This window comes from Lissotriton helveticus, chromosome 1_1, assembly GCF_964261635.1.
Source record: "Lissotriton helveticus chromosome 1_1, aLisHel1.1, whole genome shotgun sequence".
Taxonomy (NCBI): Eukaryota; Metazoa; Chordata; class Amphibia; order Caudata; family Salamandridae; genus Lissotriton; species Lissotriton helveticus.
In genome coordinates this window covers 1,654,043,025-1,654,063,528 of record NC_136057.1, presented here as the reverse complement: position 1 = coordinate 1,654,063,528, position 20,504 = coordinate 1,654,043,025, and the positions used below count along the sequence as shown (strand labels likewise).

General features: G+C 42.9%; 1 protein-coding gene across 2 annotated transcripts in view; it reads left to right on the top strand.

Moving 5' to 3' along the window:
- Positions 1 to 15,201, top strand: part of SMAGP (small cell adhesion glycoprotein) — a 118,913-nt gene extending 103,712 nt beyond the window's left edge. For both annotated transcript variants that reach the window (XM_078688860.1, XM_078688859.1), the window contains exons 2-4: positions 4,725 to 4,802; positions 6,991 to 7,071; positions 14,665 to 15,201. In XM_078688860.1, the coding sequence (XP_078544986.1) occupies positions 4,781 to 4,802; positions 6,991 to 7,071; positions 14,665 to 14,840 (279 nt within the window). In that variant the 5' untranslated portion in view covers positions 4,725 to 4,780 and the 3' untranslated portion in view covers positions 14,841 to 15,201. The remainder of the gene's footprint in view (positions 1 to 4,724; positions 4,803 to 6,990; positions 7,072 to 14,664) is intronic.
- The last annotated feature ends 5,303 nt before the right edge of the window (positions 15,202 to 20,504 follow it).

The following is a 20,504-nucleotide window of genomic DNA, read 5'->3' as shown; positions in this document are numbered from 1 at the left end:
AGGAGATTGTCTCCCCTCTTCGCTACATAGACCTTGCCAACAGTCTCATAACACTCAAATTGGATCTTCTTGATGCAATAACCTAAAACATCAATGTTCACACCTCCATATCCAACAGGATTAATATCCTAAGGTAACAGATCAATGTTCTCATCACCAAATGTGCCTTCCCAATTCTTGTCACCAATCATAGTATAAGGTGACCCGGAATCAGCTAGGACAAATATTTTTTTTGCGCCAACAGTAATCTCACACTCGGGCATATCTAAAGGATCGGCATCCACACCCCCATCATCATGTATACTAGAAACAATACTCGTTTCCTCAGATAAATAAGTTACATTTTGGTGTTTTGGTCCATGACACACTCTAGCATAAGGCCCTTTTTTACCATAATTTTTACAGATGGCAAAACCTTGCAAAGCATCCAGGACTGTTGGTCCAATGTCCTTCACTCCCACATCTGAAACATTTAGGATTACCATTTCTAGTATCGTTCTGAAGATATTTTTACTTTTCAACCTATTTGTCACTACCATTGGTTATTCCAGAAGAATTTCTTTCACTATTTTTGTTACTTTGATTATCTACCCTGGAAACTTCATTAACCGTTGAAGAAGAGACATTTTCTTTACCTGAGTTATCATTACTCTTCTCATTACGCATCTCCTGTACCCACATATTGGTGTTTTCCATCCCTTCAATAATTGCAATGGCATCTTTCAAATTGGGAGTCTTACTCAATAACTTTTCTTGAACTTTTGTGTTATTTGTACATCTAACAATTTGATCTCTGATTAGAGAATCAGTTAAATGTTCACATTCACAAGTTCTAGCCAGCGTTTTAAGAGCAGCCACATACCTTGAAATTTTTTCTGTCTTACCTTGGGTTCTCGAAAAGAACTTATGTCATTCTAGAACTGCATTAATATGTGAACCAAAATGTTTCTCCAGCATTAGAACAGACATCTCATACACATTACCCGGCTCACCAGCTTCGTTCCCAATTTCAATCAAATCAAGACTTTCATAGATGCACCTCCCTTCAATACCTAAGTTATGCAAAAGAATTGCCTGTTTACGACATGCAAAAAACTTCTCACCACCTATAGCAATGAGATAAGAGTCAAAGATTTGTTTCCGTCTTTTCCATGGCAGAACAGGCTCCCCTTTCTCAGACAAAAAATGTGGAGGTTCCAAAGAAGTTGACATTGTCAGAAATGTTCAGAGGAAAAAAAAAAAGAATAAATAACCCCTATTTGAGAGTAAAACACAATATTGTTGAACTATAATGAATGATTGAATGTCATACACTGTAAGTAGAATCCACAAATATCACAGTGCGTCTGTGTGTATGATTCAGCACACAGCAAGTAAATTTCCAGAGTAGTCTTGTTATGTTTGCATAAATATCTCCCTTCGTTGACCAGCAATTCCTGTTTCTTATTACAGTTAATTGTGTGTGTATAGCGGCGTACACAACAATTTCAATATCCAAATATGTGAAAATGAGATAATTCCATATTTTAGCGTAGATTAATATTTTATATCCATTTTGTGTTAGGGACAGTTATTCTCCATAAAGTTAATCAAATTGTAAAAGCGTTACCTCGATGTTCAGTTCAATCGGTAGTCGCGTAATGAGGAAACTGAAGAATTGATGACAGGACTAATCAAAATAGCTGCTATGCCGATCGCGTCGTCACGTCAAGACGCGTTCGAATAGAGAAACAGATGATGAGCTTACAGTCTAGTCGTTCACTCCCACAATGCAATGGGAGGAACAGTTGAATACCGTCTACGTCATCATATCCAAATCAGGAATCAAACTGGTAATATACCCCGCTCGGAGAATGGATCGGAAGTCAGCATTACAAACACATCAAAACGGCAGCTGCAGATCGCCTCGAATCACTGTCTGGCGTCTACGATTTCGTCCCATAGACATGCCACTCCCGTCGTCGCCTCAATCCGTTTAAGGTGAGGAAATAAGAAGGTAAATCCTTAAACTTTTACGTGGGTTCTTCAAATTGAAACTTGTCATGTAGGGTTGTTCCTTTTCTAAGATAATCTCGTTGCCAGTATTTTAAGGTCAATCAGCCATATCTTGGTTCAGTAAAGATGATCTTTATTGGAGTGGTAAGAAACACAACCCTCACGGACTCCGATCCAGCTTCAACTGTCGGAGTCCACTTAACTCAGCATCCAAACCAAAACAGAATTAGAACTCCTACAGCATCACATATTACATGGTGAATGTTCTGTGTAGCATCACACATTACACAGTCAGCATTCCTAAGGAATGTTCTAATAATCAGAAAACACAGCACACTTCCGATAAGAAAGAGTGGCGAAGAAACTGGACTGGTGAAATGGATCTATATTCATGCTTCAGAAATAGGTGAATGAAAGGAAAGTTGTTGAATGTCAGTAATTCGAAATTCAACATATGATGGGCGATTGCAATGCCTATCCTCCTCTCTCCCGAAGTGCTCAAGTCTTTACACAAGTTCCTGAACACTTTTCCATTGTGCTACCTTCCACTATTATGGCCCACCTTTCTAGCTCCTTCCTGCACCCAACCTCCACCTTGCACTCAGTTGCACCTCACCTTCAATGCCTTTGCATTTCCATTCTCCACTCCTTTCATGAACCTGAAATCCCTCACGCCCTTTACTGCCCCATCCTACAGGGAAGACCACCCCTTTCAAATCCCCCATTCACTGAAATCCCCTGCCAACTACCCCACACTTTATTCAAAATATTTGTAATTAGAAACACATAGTTAAATGAATCTGCTGTAGAAGATGTTTTTAAAATAAATATTATCCTCAAACATTTTGCTGGATGCTACAGAGGTAATGGTTCCTTGTGCATATGTTATGTTGACTTGACTAATTATAGTCCTACTTCACTGTTACCTCTCTTGAGCAAGATGTTAGAAAAACATATTAATAAACATCTTTCGGACTTTGTCGAGGAATCTGTCTGTCTTGATCGATCTCAGTCTGGTTTTAGACCCAGACATAGCACAGAGACAGCCTTGATTGCCGTCACGGATAACATCAGACAGGCTTTGGCAATGGACAGACAGTTCTACTCGAGCTGCTTCACCTGTTGGCAGCTTTCGACACTGTCTCACACCAAATCCTGCTCAGGAGACTCAGAGAAATTCGGATTCAAGGTACAGCCTTACAATGGATGTTGAGTTTCCTCTCCCATAGAACTCAGACCATCAATTTAGGCCCCTTCCACTCTGAGACCACGGAACTGACTAAAGGAGTACCCAGGGATCCTGTCTCAGTCCCACCTTAATTAACATATATGTTGCTCCTTTGGCAGGTTTACTTAGGAAATTCAGTTTTATACCCATCGCCTATGCTGATGATACTCGGCTCCTGTTATCCTTCGATAAACACAACCCCAATGCTCAGTCCATCTTCTCAGAAGGTATGAAAGCCATTGCCAGCTGGATGAGGCAACATTTTCCCCAGCTCAACAGGGGAAAATGGAAATTATACTGTTTGGTGATGCTCCTTTGAGATGGTCTCCGTGCTGGTGGCCAACGGAATTGGAACCCGCCCCAGAGCCCAAGACCATGGTCAATTTAGGTGTCTGCCTGGACCAGAAATGAATCATGAAGGATCAGGCTTCTACCACCATTGGTGCCTGCTTCCATGCTCTAGATCTTCTTTGAAGAGTATTTCCCTTTCTCCTCTTGTCCACTAGGAAAACCCTTATCCAGGCACTAGTACTAAGTCGCCTAGATTACAGCAATGCTCTGCTGATCCCTGCCAGTGAAGCATCTCTGAACAAATTGCAAGTGGTCCAAAACACTGCTGCCTGGCAGGTCTCCAACGCTCCCTCCCTTACTCCCTCCCTTCCCCTTTTGCAGAGACTGCATTGGCTACCAGTGTGGAAGCAGATCGGTTTTAAGATCTGCTGCATTGTGCATAAATCACTAAATGGCAAAGGCCCCAGTTATTTGGCAGAGAAATAAAAAAATACCAGCCTCCCAGAACACTACGCTCAGGGACCAAATCTCTACTTGTGGTTCCATGCTGCAAAAAATCTCGGCTAGGCGGGAAAGCATTCTTCCACTTAGCCCCTACCTTATGAAGCCAATTACCAATCCATCTGCGGGAGTGCTCTGATCACCTGCAGTTCTGTATGCTTCTGAAGACTACGTTGTTTTAATCTATTCCTCTTTCTCGGCTGACTAAGCAGATTGCTAGCGCAGAGATACCCCTTTGGGGGGGTATTCAGGCGCTATAAATCCTATGTTATTGTATCCTATAAAGCAACAAATCCCATCTGAGAGTTGCTTCAAGCCGAGCTAGAAACATAATCCGCTTTAAACAAGGCAAAGACACTGGTTAGGAACAGTGGAAACCAAAGAAAAGGGGACAAGCAAAAGCAAAAACAGGCAATTGTTTGGTGCCTGCAAACAGGCAGATCAAATTTCTTTCTTGATATAACTGAACGTAAACTCAACTTTGCCAGTTCCTTGGGAGAATTCAACAAACTGGGATAGCACCATGTCAGTTTTCTGGCTTATGATTGTTCACACCATTGAACTAGGAAACTTTTTTTGCCCAAGGTTTTTACTGTAGACTGGATAACAAAGGCACACTTTATGTTGTTCCCTCTGTTGCCTTTTACATATTGCATGGTGAAGGCAAATTCTTCAAGAGATTATTGCGGCTCTTTCATTTCTTTTGTAGTTCATCTGGAACAAGAGCAAACCTGAGAGCGAGGCCCTGGTGAGGACATCAAAACCATGGCTGCGTCTCCTCTTGCAGGTATGTCTGGAGAGCATGAAGAACATTGAGTGTGTTTATTATGCATTGGGTTAATGGTACGTATTTCAAGAACTCATCACAAGCCAAAATACCACAAACAAAGTAGAGAATTGCTTGTTTCTGACATAAGTAGACAATGGGTGCAGGAACTTGGGACGATCGCTTGTAATGGGTGGACATTTCCCAACTACGGAATTGAATCGTAAAGAAACTGCTTGCCATAACACTGACTGGGCTTGATCCCCCATCAATGTAATGGCTGCCATCCAAGGGCGAACTCCCTACTGTTAGCTGGTGGTTGGTTTATTTTTAAGGCTATTTAAATAAAGTGATTGCTTTTGAGATGTGAGCATGTGCTGCTGACATCTGGTTTGACACACTAAGGATGAATTTTGTCTTTTCAGCTTGCACATGATTCAAGTATTCCATCCATATTCCTAATTACATCCCTTTTCTTTCTGCCCACAAGGACAGACACATTGGTGGGCCCCATAAATATTGTGAAAAGAAGCAACCATGCTTCTCAAAATACCCTGTGACAAAATAGTTCACAGGTGTATGTACTGCTGATCAACAGCAGTGTTGGGTCATGAGAGGGGATCCAAGGTCTCCAGGCTTTGAGCCCAACTAATCCAATACAGGCGGGATTCCATGTTTTTTTACTGGTGCACTCAGGACTTCAGCTGCTGGGAGTCTAAATTACATTATTCTAACAATGTTTCAGAATTGCAGGTAAAATATTTTTTTTATCTCGTCTGCACTATTTGGGCAAGGTTTCCACATTTGTAACAGAAACCAAAAGAGCAGTCAATTAAATGGGGTTAAATGGGGTGGTGCAGTCAGGCACTGAGTACCTGCACTTTTTCAGTTTTGAAGGAAAAGTGCATATTTTTGTCAGCAGAGGTGTAATACCTATTAAGAGAGAGTACCAGCACTTCTTAGTAGCAAAGAGGTAATCTGGGATGATGAGTAATTACACGTGTATATTCTCTTTACAAGCACTGCTTTCATCATCTTTCATCCCGATTGATGATTTCAAATTAGCAGTCCAATCCCTTGTTCTTTCTCGCATCGACTATGGCAATGCCATTCTCACCGGAATTCCCAAGATCCACCTAGCACCTCTTAAATCTGTGCTTAACCTTGCAGCTAGGCTTACCTCAGACTGCAAGCGATTCGACCACATATCCCCTGCCCTTCAAACCCTTAAATGGCTCCCCATTGAAGGTAGATCCACTTACAAAACAGCCTGCATTACACACAAAATTCTCCATCAGAATACACCGACCTACCTCGCTAGCAAACTCACTAAAGCCGGTTGCTCCCGTTCCTTGAGAAGTTCTAACACCCTCCTTCTTATCCCCCCCTTCTAAAAAAGAAAACCACCCAGTCTCGATCCTTTTCCGGCAACGCTCCTTGCATTTGGAATGCCCTTCCAACTGACCTTCGCTGCAACCATTCCTACTCTAGTTTCAAAAAAGAACTCAAACTACATCTCTTCAATAAATACTGGGGACCCTAATCCATATCTGTTCTCTTCCACCGGCTACATCTGTCCTACCCTAGATGCATTCGCCCTCCCTTACTTCCCCCTCCCTGTTTACCACCTTCACTCCTCATTGCTCCCCCCTTCCCTTGTCCACCCTCAGCCCGCATCCCCTCCAAACCCCCCTCCACTTCTGCCCCTCCCGCTTCTCTTCCTTACCAACCTAACGGACCACTAACCTCCCTATCCTGACTCTGCAATTTTCCGGCTCCTTTTTTCAATTTGTGCCTTTTTGATATTTTTGACTTACCACATCTTACACATTTTGTTGTGCTTATTTCCCATATTTATCATTTTGAAATCTGTCAGGCGGAGACCTATATGTTGTTTATATACATTGATGCTATGTATGTCCCCTGTCTTATTGACATTTTTTTTTTTTTTGTCTCTAAAATGTAAAGCGCTATGATACCCCCGGGCCCAGCCAGCGCTATATAAAACCTCTAAAATAAATAAATAAACTGCTAAAGATAGAGATAATCTAAGAGAAAAGAGAGAGGGAGTGTGTGTTTATGTAAGCATGTCAGAGGGATACAAAATGAATTTGGCCAGCCTAGGTGTAAAATGTGGATTGTGTAAAATACTTAATTCACCAGTGCTCGACTTCACGTTTATTTTCTCATTTTGTTCTCTGGTGTGTAGAAGAGCTAACTACGCCTGTGTTGCTGCTGACCACAGTACCTTCAATAGATCCAGAAGAAATCAACACTGCAATTATTGCAGGTAATGGCTTCAAATATCTGAAAGTCCTGGCCCCTTTCATCACAGAAAAGCACTTTTCCCATACAAAGCGTGAGCCCGCAAGAAAGGAAGGATAGCCGAAACATGCAACCAACATTTTTAGAGTGACTTGATGATCCACCTTGACTTTGCCAATAAGCATTGGCATAGATCAACTTACCAGAATAAGGTAGGTAAACTGCATTAGTCCAGGAGGGTCAGATCTGAGCCGGCTTTTCCAGATGACTGCTGTCTATATATAGGGTGACCAGATTCTCAAAACAAAAAAACTGGGACAGGTGTCAGCGACATAGAAATAGGACTGACAGAAGTACCCATGGCTTTAAGTGGGATGACAAAACAGGGGTGCGGGGGGGGAGGTGTCTCTCAAGGGCGTGGCCGATGTAATTAAGGATGTGGCTTAAAACACATAAGCTAAAACAATCTGTACTTAGCATAGCGTCCCGCCCGAAAAATTTGCTGCTTCTGTCATTGTATCCAGATAAATAATATGACGAGTAGCATCACACCTAGAACAAGCCTGGACTATTGGCCTTGTCGACAATATAACAAGTAACATCACATCTAGAACAAGCCTGGACTATTGGCTTTGTCAATGGTTGTTAGCTGCAAAAGAGAAATAAGCAACAACTTTGGTTTCGCTGTACATAACATTGAAAATGCCTCAGTTCTGGAATGATGCGACAGACTGTGAAAGAACTATAACGGGTCTCTTTCAAAGCGTGAAGGGTGGTACTGCCGCAGCAGTAAGCTTTTTGTTTCTTCGTGAGGGCAAAAATGGAGAGCCCAATAGAGAACTGTCTCAGCACCTGTGAGAAGTAAAGCAGGCGCACCAAGCGAGACACTTTTTAAAATCTGGGACATTTATCTGTTTAACCCGGGCACTTCGCAATAACGGGGACATTTCTTTAATTTGCAGCAAAGTTTCGGGACACTGCTCCAAAAACGGGGACTGTCCGGCGAAAACCGAGACGTCTGGTCACCCTATCTATATATCAATGAAGAGAACTGGAATAAAAAAATCCAAAGACGTGGTTATCTAAACGTGTTGAATATATAGTACAGGTAGTACACCACAAGGCAACATTTGAACAAATATAGGCTAAAAACATGACCTGACGAATAGAAAAAGTAGGAAAAAATGAAGTTTGAACGTAATTAAAACATGAAAAATTAGCTACATTAGTAGAAAAAACATCCTTGTTCGTGAAACAATCATGGACGTCTGAATTATTGCACAATGCTTCTTCATCAATCGCAAAAAAATAGATGGAGCAATCAGTGTTTAATGTGAGCCGGTGGTCGCTTTGGGGGCCACCAGCACTTATTTTCCCTCTTCAGGCATTTCCAAAGAAAAAAGCAGGGAAAACACAAAAAGCGGAAAGGAGAAAGAGAAAGATGAAACAACGATCACAAAGAGAGAAAGCAGGAACTTGCAAGAGTGAGATAAAGGGGCAGGGAGTGTCTGCTAGTGGATTATAGAGGCCTGGGATGGATTCAAAACTACGCAGCTTTGGTATTCGGCACGCTGACATTTAATAGCAGCCACCGCCAGCTTCTGAGCAGAGCTTTGGGTACCGGTTCTAATTCTTTTACAAAAAAGCACTGGGAGCCATAGATGGACTAGAGCAATTGGAGACAAGACATTAAACATGCATGTCATGATGACAACTGCTCACAGAGCAAGGGGGTCAGAGGGTTTGATTCTTAAGGAACAGAAGTAAAGATGTAGAGAACCCAGTAAGTACATGATGTGACTCCACCACCCCCATGAAATACGAAAAGACAAAAACATTAAATAACAATGCAGGTATAGGAAGTCTTTCTCGAATAATAAAACGATTGGAAACAATGGTTCGAAAGGTGCAATAAAAGAGGAGGATGATCTATTCACAGTGAAACGTCTACGAGAAAAGCAAACATGTTTTAAGTGAATGCCACTACTTCTAGAAAAATATGTTTGAGTTTATTTTTATGGTAATCTCATTTTTGCCCAAGACATTTTTTAACAAACACAACCACGTGGTCCAGTGCCTTCACCACAATGGATTTGTCTTGTGCCTGGCTGGGGAAGACCGCGTTAGCTTTTGTCTCCACACTGTTTCTGTCATGATGTGTTTGCTCTGATCACCTCATCAGCAATCCTTCCCAGTCAGCGTACCCAGCCATGGGACAAGGCAGTGACCCATGATCCATTCCAGCTCTTTCTTGACCTTGGGTTTTTTGCATTGTCGATCAATCCTATGCCATTTCATTTCTGCTGCTCTGGCCATTGTCTTCCTTAAACTCATCGCTGGATCTTGTGTTGGCCACTCTGATCAAGATGTTGCTTTTAAGGTACTTATTTGTACAATCCTAGGCTGGCATTCTTCATAATTCACAAGAGGATTTTTCTTCTTCCGTTGATAACATCTAAGCAGAATAACAGTATGTGGTGTAGAGGATCATCCACATGGCTGTGTCACATTGACCTCCTGGTGGTGTGTACTCTGTATCATACCCCTGTCACTAGGTAAGTGGCTGCAGTCTGCAGTAGTTGGCATGGGGTGAGGTGCACTGCACACAAAGAAGGCTCTAAAGTCATCCAGCTTTGAAGATGATTCAAATAGCACATATTCTTAGTCTGAGATTTCCTAAATTTGCTACAGCTAAAAGCAGCTTAGCTGAACCATATTTATTATGGTAATCTTTAAAGGTTTTGTGGAACAGGGGTGGTAGCGTTCTTGGTGAGTAGTCGGAGTGGGAGGTTCGAATGAGCACTTGGTGCGGGACTTGCTAATTCCACTGTAGCTCCAGGAAGAGGTCACAGTGCAAGGGTGCAGTAGATAGAACTACTCTCCCTTAAGAGATATGATTCTGCTCTAAATTGATAATTAACCACAAAATGTGCCCGCATGGGTGCCATGCTGAGTGGATGAAACAGTTTCAGAATCCTTAATTTGTTTTTTTAAATTCTTTTTTATTAACAATGCTCAAGAGACCATACGTTTCGATATAGAGTATACATATCACATTGGGCGATATTACAGATCAGATCAGAGAATCCTTTAATTTTGTTATACAGCAGGGAAGCAAATAGTACTCGTCGGTGCTGCTACCAAAGCAGGGATGAACTAGAAAAAGTATTCATACTCCTTCCAAGAGTTACTGTAGAATCCACTTGAATTATAATTACTGACACATTTTCAGGCTTGTACTGGTATCATTTTGCTACAGTAAGCAGACCTAGAAAAGATTTTTTTTTAAAGAAGTGAAAAACATATTTTCACCCTTATGAAATTTACATTACCTTCGAAAGTTTTACAAATGAGTTTGTAGTAGTAAAGTAATCTGAAAATCATTACATGTTGTGACAATTGTAAACATATAATCTCTCACAATGTGAGGCTGCCTCTTATTTGTAGCATCCAACTTTTATGTGCTTGGAACCCCAGCCTTTTCACTTCTCAACCCCATGATCTGAGTACTCATGATTATTAGTGCTGCAGCGAGTGTCCCCAGAATGGAACCAGAGCGGGCCTTCAAAACAGGACACATACACACAGATGTCCTGCAGAACTTAGAACAACATGTGAGAAGTGAACTGTAGATCATACCCCCTTCCATCCATAGGTGCTCTACAGAAATTAACACTACAGTCTGGATGTAGCCTCTAGAACTGTAAACAAACCTGAACAGCTGGTCTCCAGAACTGATCTCTGATCTCTAGATATGTCCTCTAGTACTGACCACACTATGAAAGAATGGGCCTCAAAATTGAAACAAAATATTTCAGAAGTTGTTTCTAAAAGTAGTAACTATGCATCTGGTGAGGCATCTACAAATCAACAGAGTATTCCAGAGAAAGCTTCAATCACTTGAAACAATATAGAAGATGTGGCTCAGAACCCGACAAAATGCCCCCGGTGAACCGTTCCCAGAACTGGGTATAATACCAATGACGAAGCCTCCATAACTGGATCAACCTTGCAGATGTGGCTTCCGAGCCTGGTTAAAACCATGTGGCCTTTAAAGGTAGGAGCAATACTCCTGACTAGTCTTAAAAAAGTAGACACATTATTCCAAATGAGCTCTTTGGTACAGGGAATCAGTGCTTAATTTGAGCCGGTGGTTGCAGGTGATGACCACTGGCACTGATTTTTGGGGACCAGCACTTATTTTAGCTCATTAGACTTTGTCTAGTACAACAGAGAGAAAAATACAAAACGGTGAATGAAAGAGGAAGAGAAAGACAGCAAAATGGTAACAACGAAAGATAGCAAGAATAAAAAAAAAGAACCTAAAAGAGTGAAATAAATGGGCATAGATGTTCTGGTGGTTGATGTTCATTCCTATGAGGTAGAATCAAGAATAAACAGAGTTGGTATTTGGCAACCCCAATATTCAGCAGCGCTGGCCGCGAGATTCTGATCTTAACTTTGGGCATTGGCACTTATTCTTTTACAAACTAAGATCTGCTGGGAATAAATAAAGTCTTACCAGAGGTGTGTATACTGTTCAGTTCTAACACAAACACTCTTGTCTGTTGGCTTTTGTATCTTTCTCTTTGCCCTCCAGCATTCATTGTACTTTCACGTGGCCTTGCCAAACTGTTTATTAACTTGGAGTTCATCCAGTATGAGAACTCAAACATGCTTAAAGGGAGCCTGTAGCTGGTGAAGGGTTGGAGGTGGGAGACAGAGTGAGTGTGTCTATATATATCAGAGAAGTGTGAGGGAAGATAACACTGTTTGTGAAAAAATTAGTAGTGTGTTACAGCTTGCACTGTAACTTTTCTGTCTACTAGAGAACATGTCAATTCTGCTGAATATTCTGTACTTCAGTAATGTGTGTTTAAAACGTTGTTAACTCGTTTAACTACTTAAAAACCATAGCAAAGGTTGTGCTTATGTTTTTACAACAACAGTCTGCCGCACATGTAAGTTTGCGTGGACAGACAAAATGATTTGACCAGTATCACACAATTTAGTCTAGCATGGAACCTTATGGTTCCTCAGGAGACAAGTGGACCTCTACAGCACGCCTGCTTTTATGAGTGCTGACATGTTCTGCATCCTCTCAACAAATTTTAAAAAAATGTATAATAGATTCGAAGTGCCGCAGTTGGGAAATATTGAAAGGTTGCCAATTTCCCGTGGAAGTCGGTAACCATTTGCACAGTGAAAGCTACTCCGCGAATGGCAGCTTTGAACATCAATACAAGCAAACAGTGGTCCCATGGACTGCTGCATGCTCCCTCTATGGTGCTTTTTTAGCCTTGCAGCCTCTGTCACTTCGAAGTAGAGTTGTTGTAAGAACGGTCTCCTATCCCTTGCAGGCTTCTATATCTGCATTCAAGGATTCCCAAAAGAAGCTGTGAGGTTGGGAGTGTCCGTTGGAGTATGGGCTGAGAAGCTGGGAGGCTGCTCCTGGTGGGGCTAACCTAAGATCTAAGCTAAGAACCTGTGAATATTCTTATATGTGACCAAGACCAATAAACCATTATAATAGCTAATAGATTGAGCACTGCACAGGTGCTAATCAACCAGCTGTTTTGATGCTTAAAAAAGCGTGGGAACTGTGGCCCTGAGTGCAGTGGGGGCGTTGTCAGTAAGCGTGGGAGGTGTCAGGAGATGTGGCTAAAAGGAACAAAATGTTCTTAAGCTGTTTTGTTGACCTTTCACCTAGGTAACTGTGTTGCAAGGGCATTGTAAACCATGTGTCCGTATAAAAGGAGTAAGGTAGGTGGAAGGTTAAAAGGATGAATGGGTGAAGGGGTGGATGGCATAAAGGATGCATGTTTGGGTGAAAGGATGGGTGAAGGGATGAAAAGGCGGATGGGTAAAAGGATGTGTGAGTAGGTGAAAGGGCAGGTGAAGAGTGAAAGGATGGGTGAAATGAAAGGTGAATGGGTAAAAGGATGGATGGAAATGTGGATGGTGAAAGAATGTGTTAGTGGGTGAAAAGGTGGTTTGGTGAAAGGATTTGTGGATGATTGAAAGGATGCATGGGTGGGTGGAAGGGTTAATGATTTTAAAGGATGTGTGGATGGGAGAAAGAATGTGTGGGTGGGTGAAAGGATGGGTGAAGGTATGCATGAGTGCATGAAAGGATGGGTGGAAGGGTGAAAGGATGCTTATATGGGTGAAAGAATGCATAGGTGGGTAAATGGTCGAAAGGACGGATGGGTGGGTCAAAGGATAGATGGGACAAACGTTAGATGGATTGATGGAGGGAGGGAGTTGCCCGATGGATGGATGGAGTGATGAGGGACTGGTGGATGGGTGAGTGGATGACGGGGTGTGGAGGTGGAGTGGTGGTTATCGGGTGATGGATGGGATGGGTTAGTGGATGGATCCTTGGATGTAAGGGGCAAGGGAGCTCTTCTTTGGATGGTCCGGCTTGCTAGCTTGGTGAAAGACTTTATTGTTTCAGTTAATAAAAACCATAACAACTTCGAAAATACCTATAAACTCCACATCTTAAATTTTTTCAGAAGAATATTTCATATGGCAATTATTAAAAGGGGATTTTATAAGAAAACGTACAGTGTTGCTGATTTTCTAAATATAAAATACAGTACATTGAATCCGTTTAAAACCAGAGTAGCATGCTACTTGCGCTTCAAAACCCCATTAGGGGTTTTGAAGCAAGCGCTATATAAATACAAACCCTTTTCCCTCTTCTATCCCGTCACCTACCCTTCTCTACCTAAATAACTGAATAACATATCCACTACTCAAATTACTTCATATTTTACTATACTAATTTTCAACAGTAATCCTTTATGGGTTCCGGAATGGCGTGCTAGAAAAGCGCTTCAACACCCATCAGGGGTAACAAGTGCTATATGAATGCAAACCTTTCTTCCCCTTTTATCCCTCCGCTATCCTTCTCACTCCAAATAACTGACTAATATCCACCACTGAAATTACTTTCATATTTCACCATATTAATTCACCACTAATCCTTTATGGGCTTCCGGCGTGGCGTGCTTCAACACCTCATCAGGGGTAACAAGCGCTATATAAATGCAAATCTTTTTTCCTCCTCTATCCTTCTGCTATTATTCCAAATAACTTACTAACCTATCCACCACTTAAAATGAACTTGCATGTTTCACTATACTAATTCAACACTAATCCTCTATGGGTCCTGGAGTAGCGTGCTACTCGCTGAAAAAGCGCTTTGACACCTCGTATCTGGTAGTAAGCGCTATATAAAAGCAATAACAATACAATACAAATATCTGTAACCTACACCTCGGCTACTGGACGTTTTCATTATAACATAACAACTTTTGCGCAGTGCAAGATGTATCAATCCGCAACAGAGTAAAGAATTGACCAATTTGTTTTATAGACCGCACATATGGTGCTGAGAAACAGCGGACGGATCAAAAATACATCTGGCCCACAAATACAATAGTAGTAGCAAATGTACTCAAAATTACTAGTACAGATTATGCTTTAGTAGACCATCCCGCTATTATAAATTAGGGCATGTGAAAAAAATCTGATTCAAAGTTAGTATATATCTCTGGCAGCCCGAAACCGAGTCTTAACTTCTGCTGTCTGTCTGTTTTTGTGTTATTAGGGGTAATCGCTGCGGTTTTTGTGACATTGCTCACCGTTATGGTCCTCATCATCGTCTACCTGTACAAGCACAAGGGCAGCTACGTCACCAACGAGCAACAGGACGAAGAAGCCAACAAGGCCCTTCAGATGGAGAACAACACGCAACGCGCGGAGAAGGAAGAGTACTACATGTAACTTAACTGGTACCTCAAGCGGACACTTGGGCCTTTTCCGTGCCCACTCTTTTATTTATTGAAGTCTCTGCTCTTTCCTGTGGATAAAGAGGTCGCTCATCGCAAGCTATTGAAGTCTAGAAGCCTGCTACTTTTCCCATCACACTGAATTCAAGTTTAAAACTACAGTCTCCCTTTATAAAATTAGGAATTTGAAACAAAATGCTGTTTTTTTTATAAATATCGCACTGTAACATTGAATGGAAAAAAGATGATAATCATGTCTTGGCTTTTACATTTTCTTTTGAGTTTTTAGAATCTAAATGTAGGCTGGGATTTAGAGTTCATTTGGTTAACTATTAAAGAGAGAACTTTCTTATTTCCCTGAGTGTATTATATGAAGAATACTATTGTTTTTAATATACACATCTCCCATATTTTTTCTATAGTAAATGTGCATAGTTTGTGCTTCCTGCAGCATTACAACTCAAACGAAGATTGAGGACCATGGATTTGTAAAAACGAATGACTTTAAACTGTGAGAAAAATGACCCAGAAGTAGATTTTTAGCAGATAATGTGACTTCTTGATGCACCTTTTGCAAAGCACACATATTTTAAAGTGAGACTAAGGCTGGCCCTAGAGTTTCTATTGGCCAAGTCATAAATGCAAGTACACCCCTCAAAAAACCCTTCCCAACACATGCGCATTCACCCACACCTGCACATACACAACGCCTGACCAAACAAGCCAGATATATATTTAACAAATGCATTTCACCATTAACTGACCAGTAGCAATAACACCTGTTCCCCCCTACAATGCAACTTTTTTCTGCAGCTGTCCTCATGCACTTGGATACCTGTTGGGCAATGGTGAAACACACATTCATTAATGAAAAGATCGCTTTAAAGAACACATACATTCTTTATGTTGTTACCCTTTGTATTTCAAATTCTTGAATTTGATGTTGCAACACATAAAGAACATGTAAAACAGTACTTTAGATTTGCTATCATGTTATGTTTTTATTCGTACTTTAAGGCAGTCCCAAGAGTTTCTAAGCGCTAAACAAAAGCAACAACTATGTTAAATAGTATATCACATATAAATGTGAAAAGGGCATTTTCACCCATTTCTAAGTCACATACATTTACGTCTGGATTATCCAATTCTAACTCCAGATTCCTCACCTTGTGAATATTCCCCCAGGCATTAGACTGGAACTGTGATTTCAACAGCCGTACTCTTACGCGCTAGTAGGAGGGGCAGTGCAACTCTTTGTCAATGCTGTTCCCGATCCGTAAGTAATGAGCGGAGCCACATATGAACGTCATCTAGGCATGCTGACGTCAGTTTCTTTCTTTCTGCACCTTCAGACATGGATCCAGAGCTCTATTCATCTGGTCTTTGCTGAGTAATTTTCTCCAAAATATAGACTTTTACCAGTGTGGAAGAAAATAAAACAATAGGGTTTAGACTTTGTAGAGACTGTCTCATAGAAACGTCAGTGACAGGTCATCAGGAGATATGTTTGTGGGGCCTGGGGTCACAGAACGACTCCAGGGTTGGCTATGAAAGTGCCCAGATGAACCTCAAGGGCATCCAGGACCACAAGGTGAAACTCTATATCACCATGCATCAGAAGTCTGTATATACCATGACTGGTCTAAGTTGCAAGGAAAGTCTCATGCCTGTAGTCGTTCCCACGGCAGGGCCTTGTCGTGGTCGAAGTGTTAGAGTATGTCAAACATGAAGCACAAGAAGTCAACCCTTCCTGCCACTCTTGAACTCCAGAGAGGGCACTTAAGGGTCAACGTGACTCTCGATCTGGTCTGGAACTCCTAAAGAGCAGATTGATGCGCTAATTAAACATTTTGTCCTGGTGAACCTGGATTTCCAGGTCCGTCATCGATGTGGCTACAAACAGAGGCTTTTATGGAGGTCACAATGTGCATATTCTGCATGCTTGTAGCTCCCTTTGGTCGACCTTCATAACCCTAGGATCTGTAGAGGCCTCCTTTCAGGATCCTACCAGCAGGATTGCCCTCTGCGTCATCTGTGCCTGTTGACACAACTTTGCGTCCGCACTTGCGATCTGTGCTGACTTCGGTTCTGGCACTAGTCCCTGCAATGGTTACTTTCACATCAACACCTATACCGGCGCCTGAAGTGGAGGCATTACCTATAGTGGTCTCCTACTCTGATCCAGCTTTGACTCAGCCTTGACTAAGGCCATGCTGTGACCCCACTGAAAAGCAGCCTATATCCAATCCTTTGGAATCGATGCCTTGCCTTTACCACACAGCAGAGCTCATACTCTACATCAGCCCTTTGGAAGGGCTGGGCGGAACTTGCTGAGTTTCACTCCATGGAATTCTGCAGAGTTACTGAAAAACTCCACCAAATTCCGCGGAGTTCAGCGTGCGGGCAGAGAAGAATTTGCTCTGGTTACCTTTATTCTGTATGTGCCTGACAGCCCGAACAGCTCTACTACTAGTTGTCCACACTTCTAGGATTTTGAGGACAGAAATCTGCTTTTCCTCTCAATACCTCACCCTATATAATAAAATCACATTTTAGGCATGCTGTTGCAATGTATGTTCGGTATGCTCGGGTGAAGTTATTGCTAGAGAGTGAAGCGAGCGCCAAACGACGTCAAGCATCATCAACATTTGCCGAAGAAAAGTTGGAAGCTGGAAGGAAAATATGCTGTTTTTTTCAACTAGGGCCCCGGAACGATCCAAGCAGCTGGGTCAGGAACTTTACAACCCTCAACATGTATGGTTGAGACCTTCCAGCGCGGTGAGCTCTGCCAATGATAAGGGGTGACATGGTGACATGGTGCCAATGGAATAAAATTGGGTCCTGGGTGCCTCAAACTCTGTCCTTGCTTGCCATAATTACAAGGCCGTTCTGGTGGGTCACCCTAAACACTAAGCGCCAAATAGGACTGGTGGTGTATTGGCCGGATGCTGGAGTTGACTGAACTCTAACTCTGCTCCTCAGCAGCTTCTGCTGCACCATCCACCGCCGAGAACCACCTGTCCTGAATTGAAGTTCCACTTAGACCGGCCTCACAATGTGTCTGTCTGCATTGCTTTTTGATGTATTGATGTGGCACATATTCTTCGAGTACACTTTTTCGGGTATGGTGCATGGGTGCAGTCTAAAAATGAAAGGAGACGGGGCTCAGGTGACCAAATTTATGTTGTTATAATGCATGCAGAATACGTTGCATTCGGAGACATTCAGAACAGAAGACGTTTGTTTGGAGATAATAATGGGGAACAGTAAACTCCGCTACAGTATCGCGCAGTGGGCAAACTCCGTGAACTCCGCTAGCGGAGTGGAGTTCACTGCCCACCCCAACTCTTTGGATCATTTTTAGACAGTAACAATTCTGTGGAGGGGAGGAATTTGCCCCACAATACAGTTGGGACAGTTGGTATGCTGAATTGCAGGATTCCAGGGATCTGTACACTTCTCCAGGCACCTGCTTTGTCTCTCCCCCTGGTCCTGCTATTGAGGAGAGTGGCTCTTTTGCTATGGTCATAAGGCAGGCTGTAGAGGTCCTTGACCTTAAGCTCCCTACAGTAGAGGTCAAAACTAACATCCTGATGGAGATTCTTCTGCTTGGTACGGTACCTGCAGAACCTCTCTTACCATTGAATGAAGCCTTAATGGATACCCTTGTAAACAATTCGGTAAAGTCATGCTCTGGGCCCCCAGTCAACATAGTCGGCATAGACTTGCACCAGGCAATCCTATCTTTTTAATGCAACATCCCACGCCAGAGAGCCTGGTGGTCTAGACATTCTCCGCCAGATTCAACCCTTACACCTTTCCCATAACCAATGACACCTCCTGCCCATGAGTCTAAGCACATGGACATTTTTGACCACCACCGTCATTCTTTATGGGACCTTTTTGAGGAGAAAGCGGACTCAGGCCTGGAATGCTTTAAAGAGTCATGCCACAGACAGTGCTTAATTTGTGCCAGTGGTTTTTGGTGCTATGTGCCTGCACTTAGTTGTCAACACCAGCACTTATGACAGTCTGCCACATTGTTGTGCTTTTTGGCTGATTCATAGATTAGCACAACAACAGTTGTTAATTCACTATACATTCAAAATGACGGATACCTGCTGCCCAAACCATCCTTATAGCTTTGGGTGCCTGGAATAGTCTGCATTGTCACACTTGTAGATGTGTGATGGTAGTAGTTGTGTTATTGCTGTCATTGGCAGCACTGGTAGAGGTGATGGGTGGTGCAAGCTGCAGTGGCTTCCTGACGTGGGACCAGCACTTATTTTATTACAAATTAACTACTGGCCACAAAGCATTCCCTGGGCCATCTGTCCCTGCCAGACATATTCTTCAGCAGTGTTGTTCCTTCCCTGAGTATACTAGGGTTGTCCAATCCTGCCAACACCAAACACACCCCTTGCACAACAGCCTGCTCAGCCATTTCATGTCCGAGCCGCAGCATCCATAGACAAAGTTCATGGCAGCAGGGACAGCGTGCGACCCCTATCCCTTTGGCAACCACAACTGCAAAACTGCTTTAGTATGTCCTTTTCAACACCCACTCATTAGCAGGCACTTACCTGTGGTTATTTATTAACGAACTCAAGGCTGCAAGCTACTCTGAAGGTGTCTGAGAACTACTGGTAGCTCATGATCATCTGGTTCAAGACACCTAGGCTACACCCTCCATTTCTTTCTACTTTCCTGCAGCTGCCATCTCCATCAGTGCCTTTGGTCAAACGAGCAATAGAGAGGGTTCTGACCTCAAAAGTAGGTTTGGGTGTTACTCCCCTTACTTCATTGTGCCAAAGAAGGATAGAGGCCTTTATCCTATTTTAGAGCTCTGTCCTCTCAACCCTGACCTGCAGAAGTACAAATTTAAGGTTCTACTGCTAGCCCATGCCTTGTCTGTCCTGAATCCCAGAGACTGGATGGTAGTGTTTGACCTGCAGGATGCATATTTCCATATTCCCGTCGCGTTGCCTGCAGTTCACAGTGGAACGACAAGATTTCCAGTTTGTAGAGCCCCCCTTTAGCCTTTAATCAATCAATCAATCAATTAATCAGAGCATTTGTAAAGCGCACTACTTACCAGTGAGGGTCTCAAGGTGCTGGGGGGGGGGGGGGGGGGGGGGGGTGGAATGCTGCTACTGCTCAAAAAGCCAGGTCCTGAGGAGTCTTCTGAAGGTCAGCAGGTCTTGGGTCTGCCGTAGGTGGGTGGGGAGGGTGTTCCAGGTCTTGGGGGTGAGGTGGGAGAACGATCTCCTGCTGGAGGCCGCTCTTCAGATGCGGGGAACTGTGGCGAGGGCGAGGTCGGCGGAGCGAAGCTGGCGGGTGGGGGTGTAGAAGTTGAGTCATTTGTTGAGTTACGTTGGTCCGGTGTTGTGGAGTGACTTGGGTGCGTGGGTGAGGAGCTTGAAGGTTATCCTCTTGTTGACGGGGAGTCAGTGCAGGTCTCTCAGGTGGGGTGGGATGTGGGCCCTGCGTAGAGGGCGTTTCCGTAGTCCAATCTGCTGCAGACTAGAGGGCCTGGGTGACCGATCTTCTCGTTTAAGTGGGGATCCACTTGTAGATCTTGCAGAGCATGAGGAGGGTGTTGAAGCAGGAGGAAGAAACGGCGTTGACCTGTTTAGTCATGGAGAGGGTGGAGTAGAGG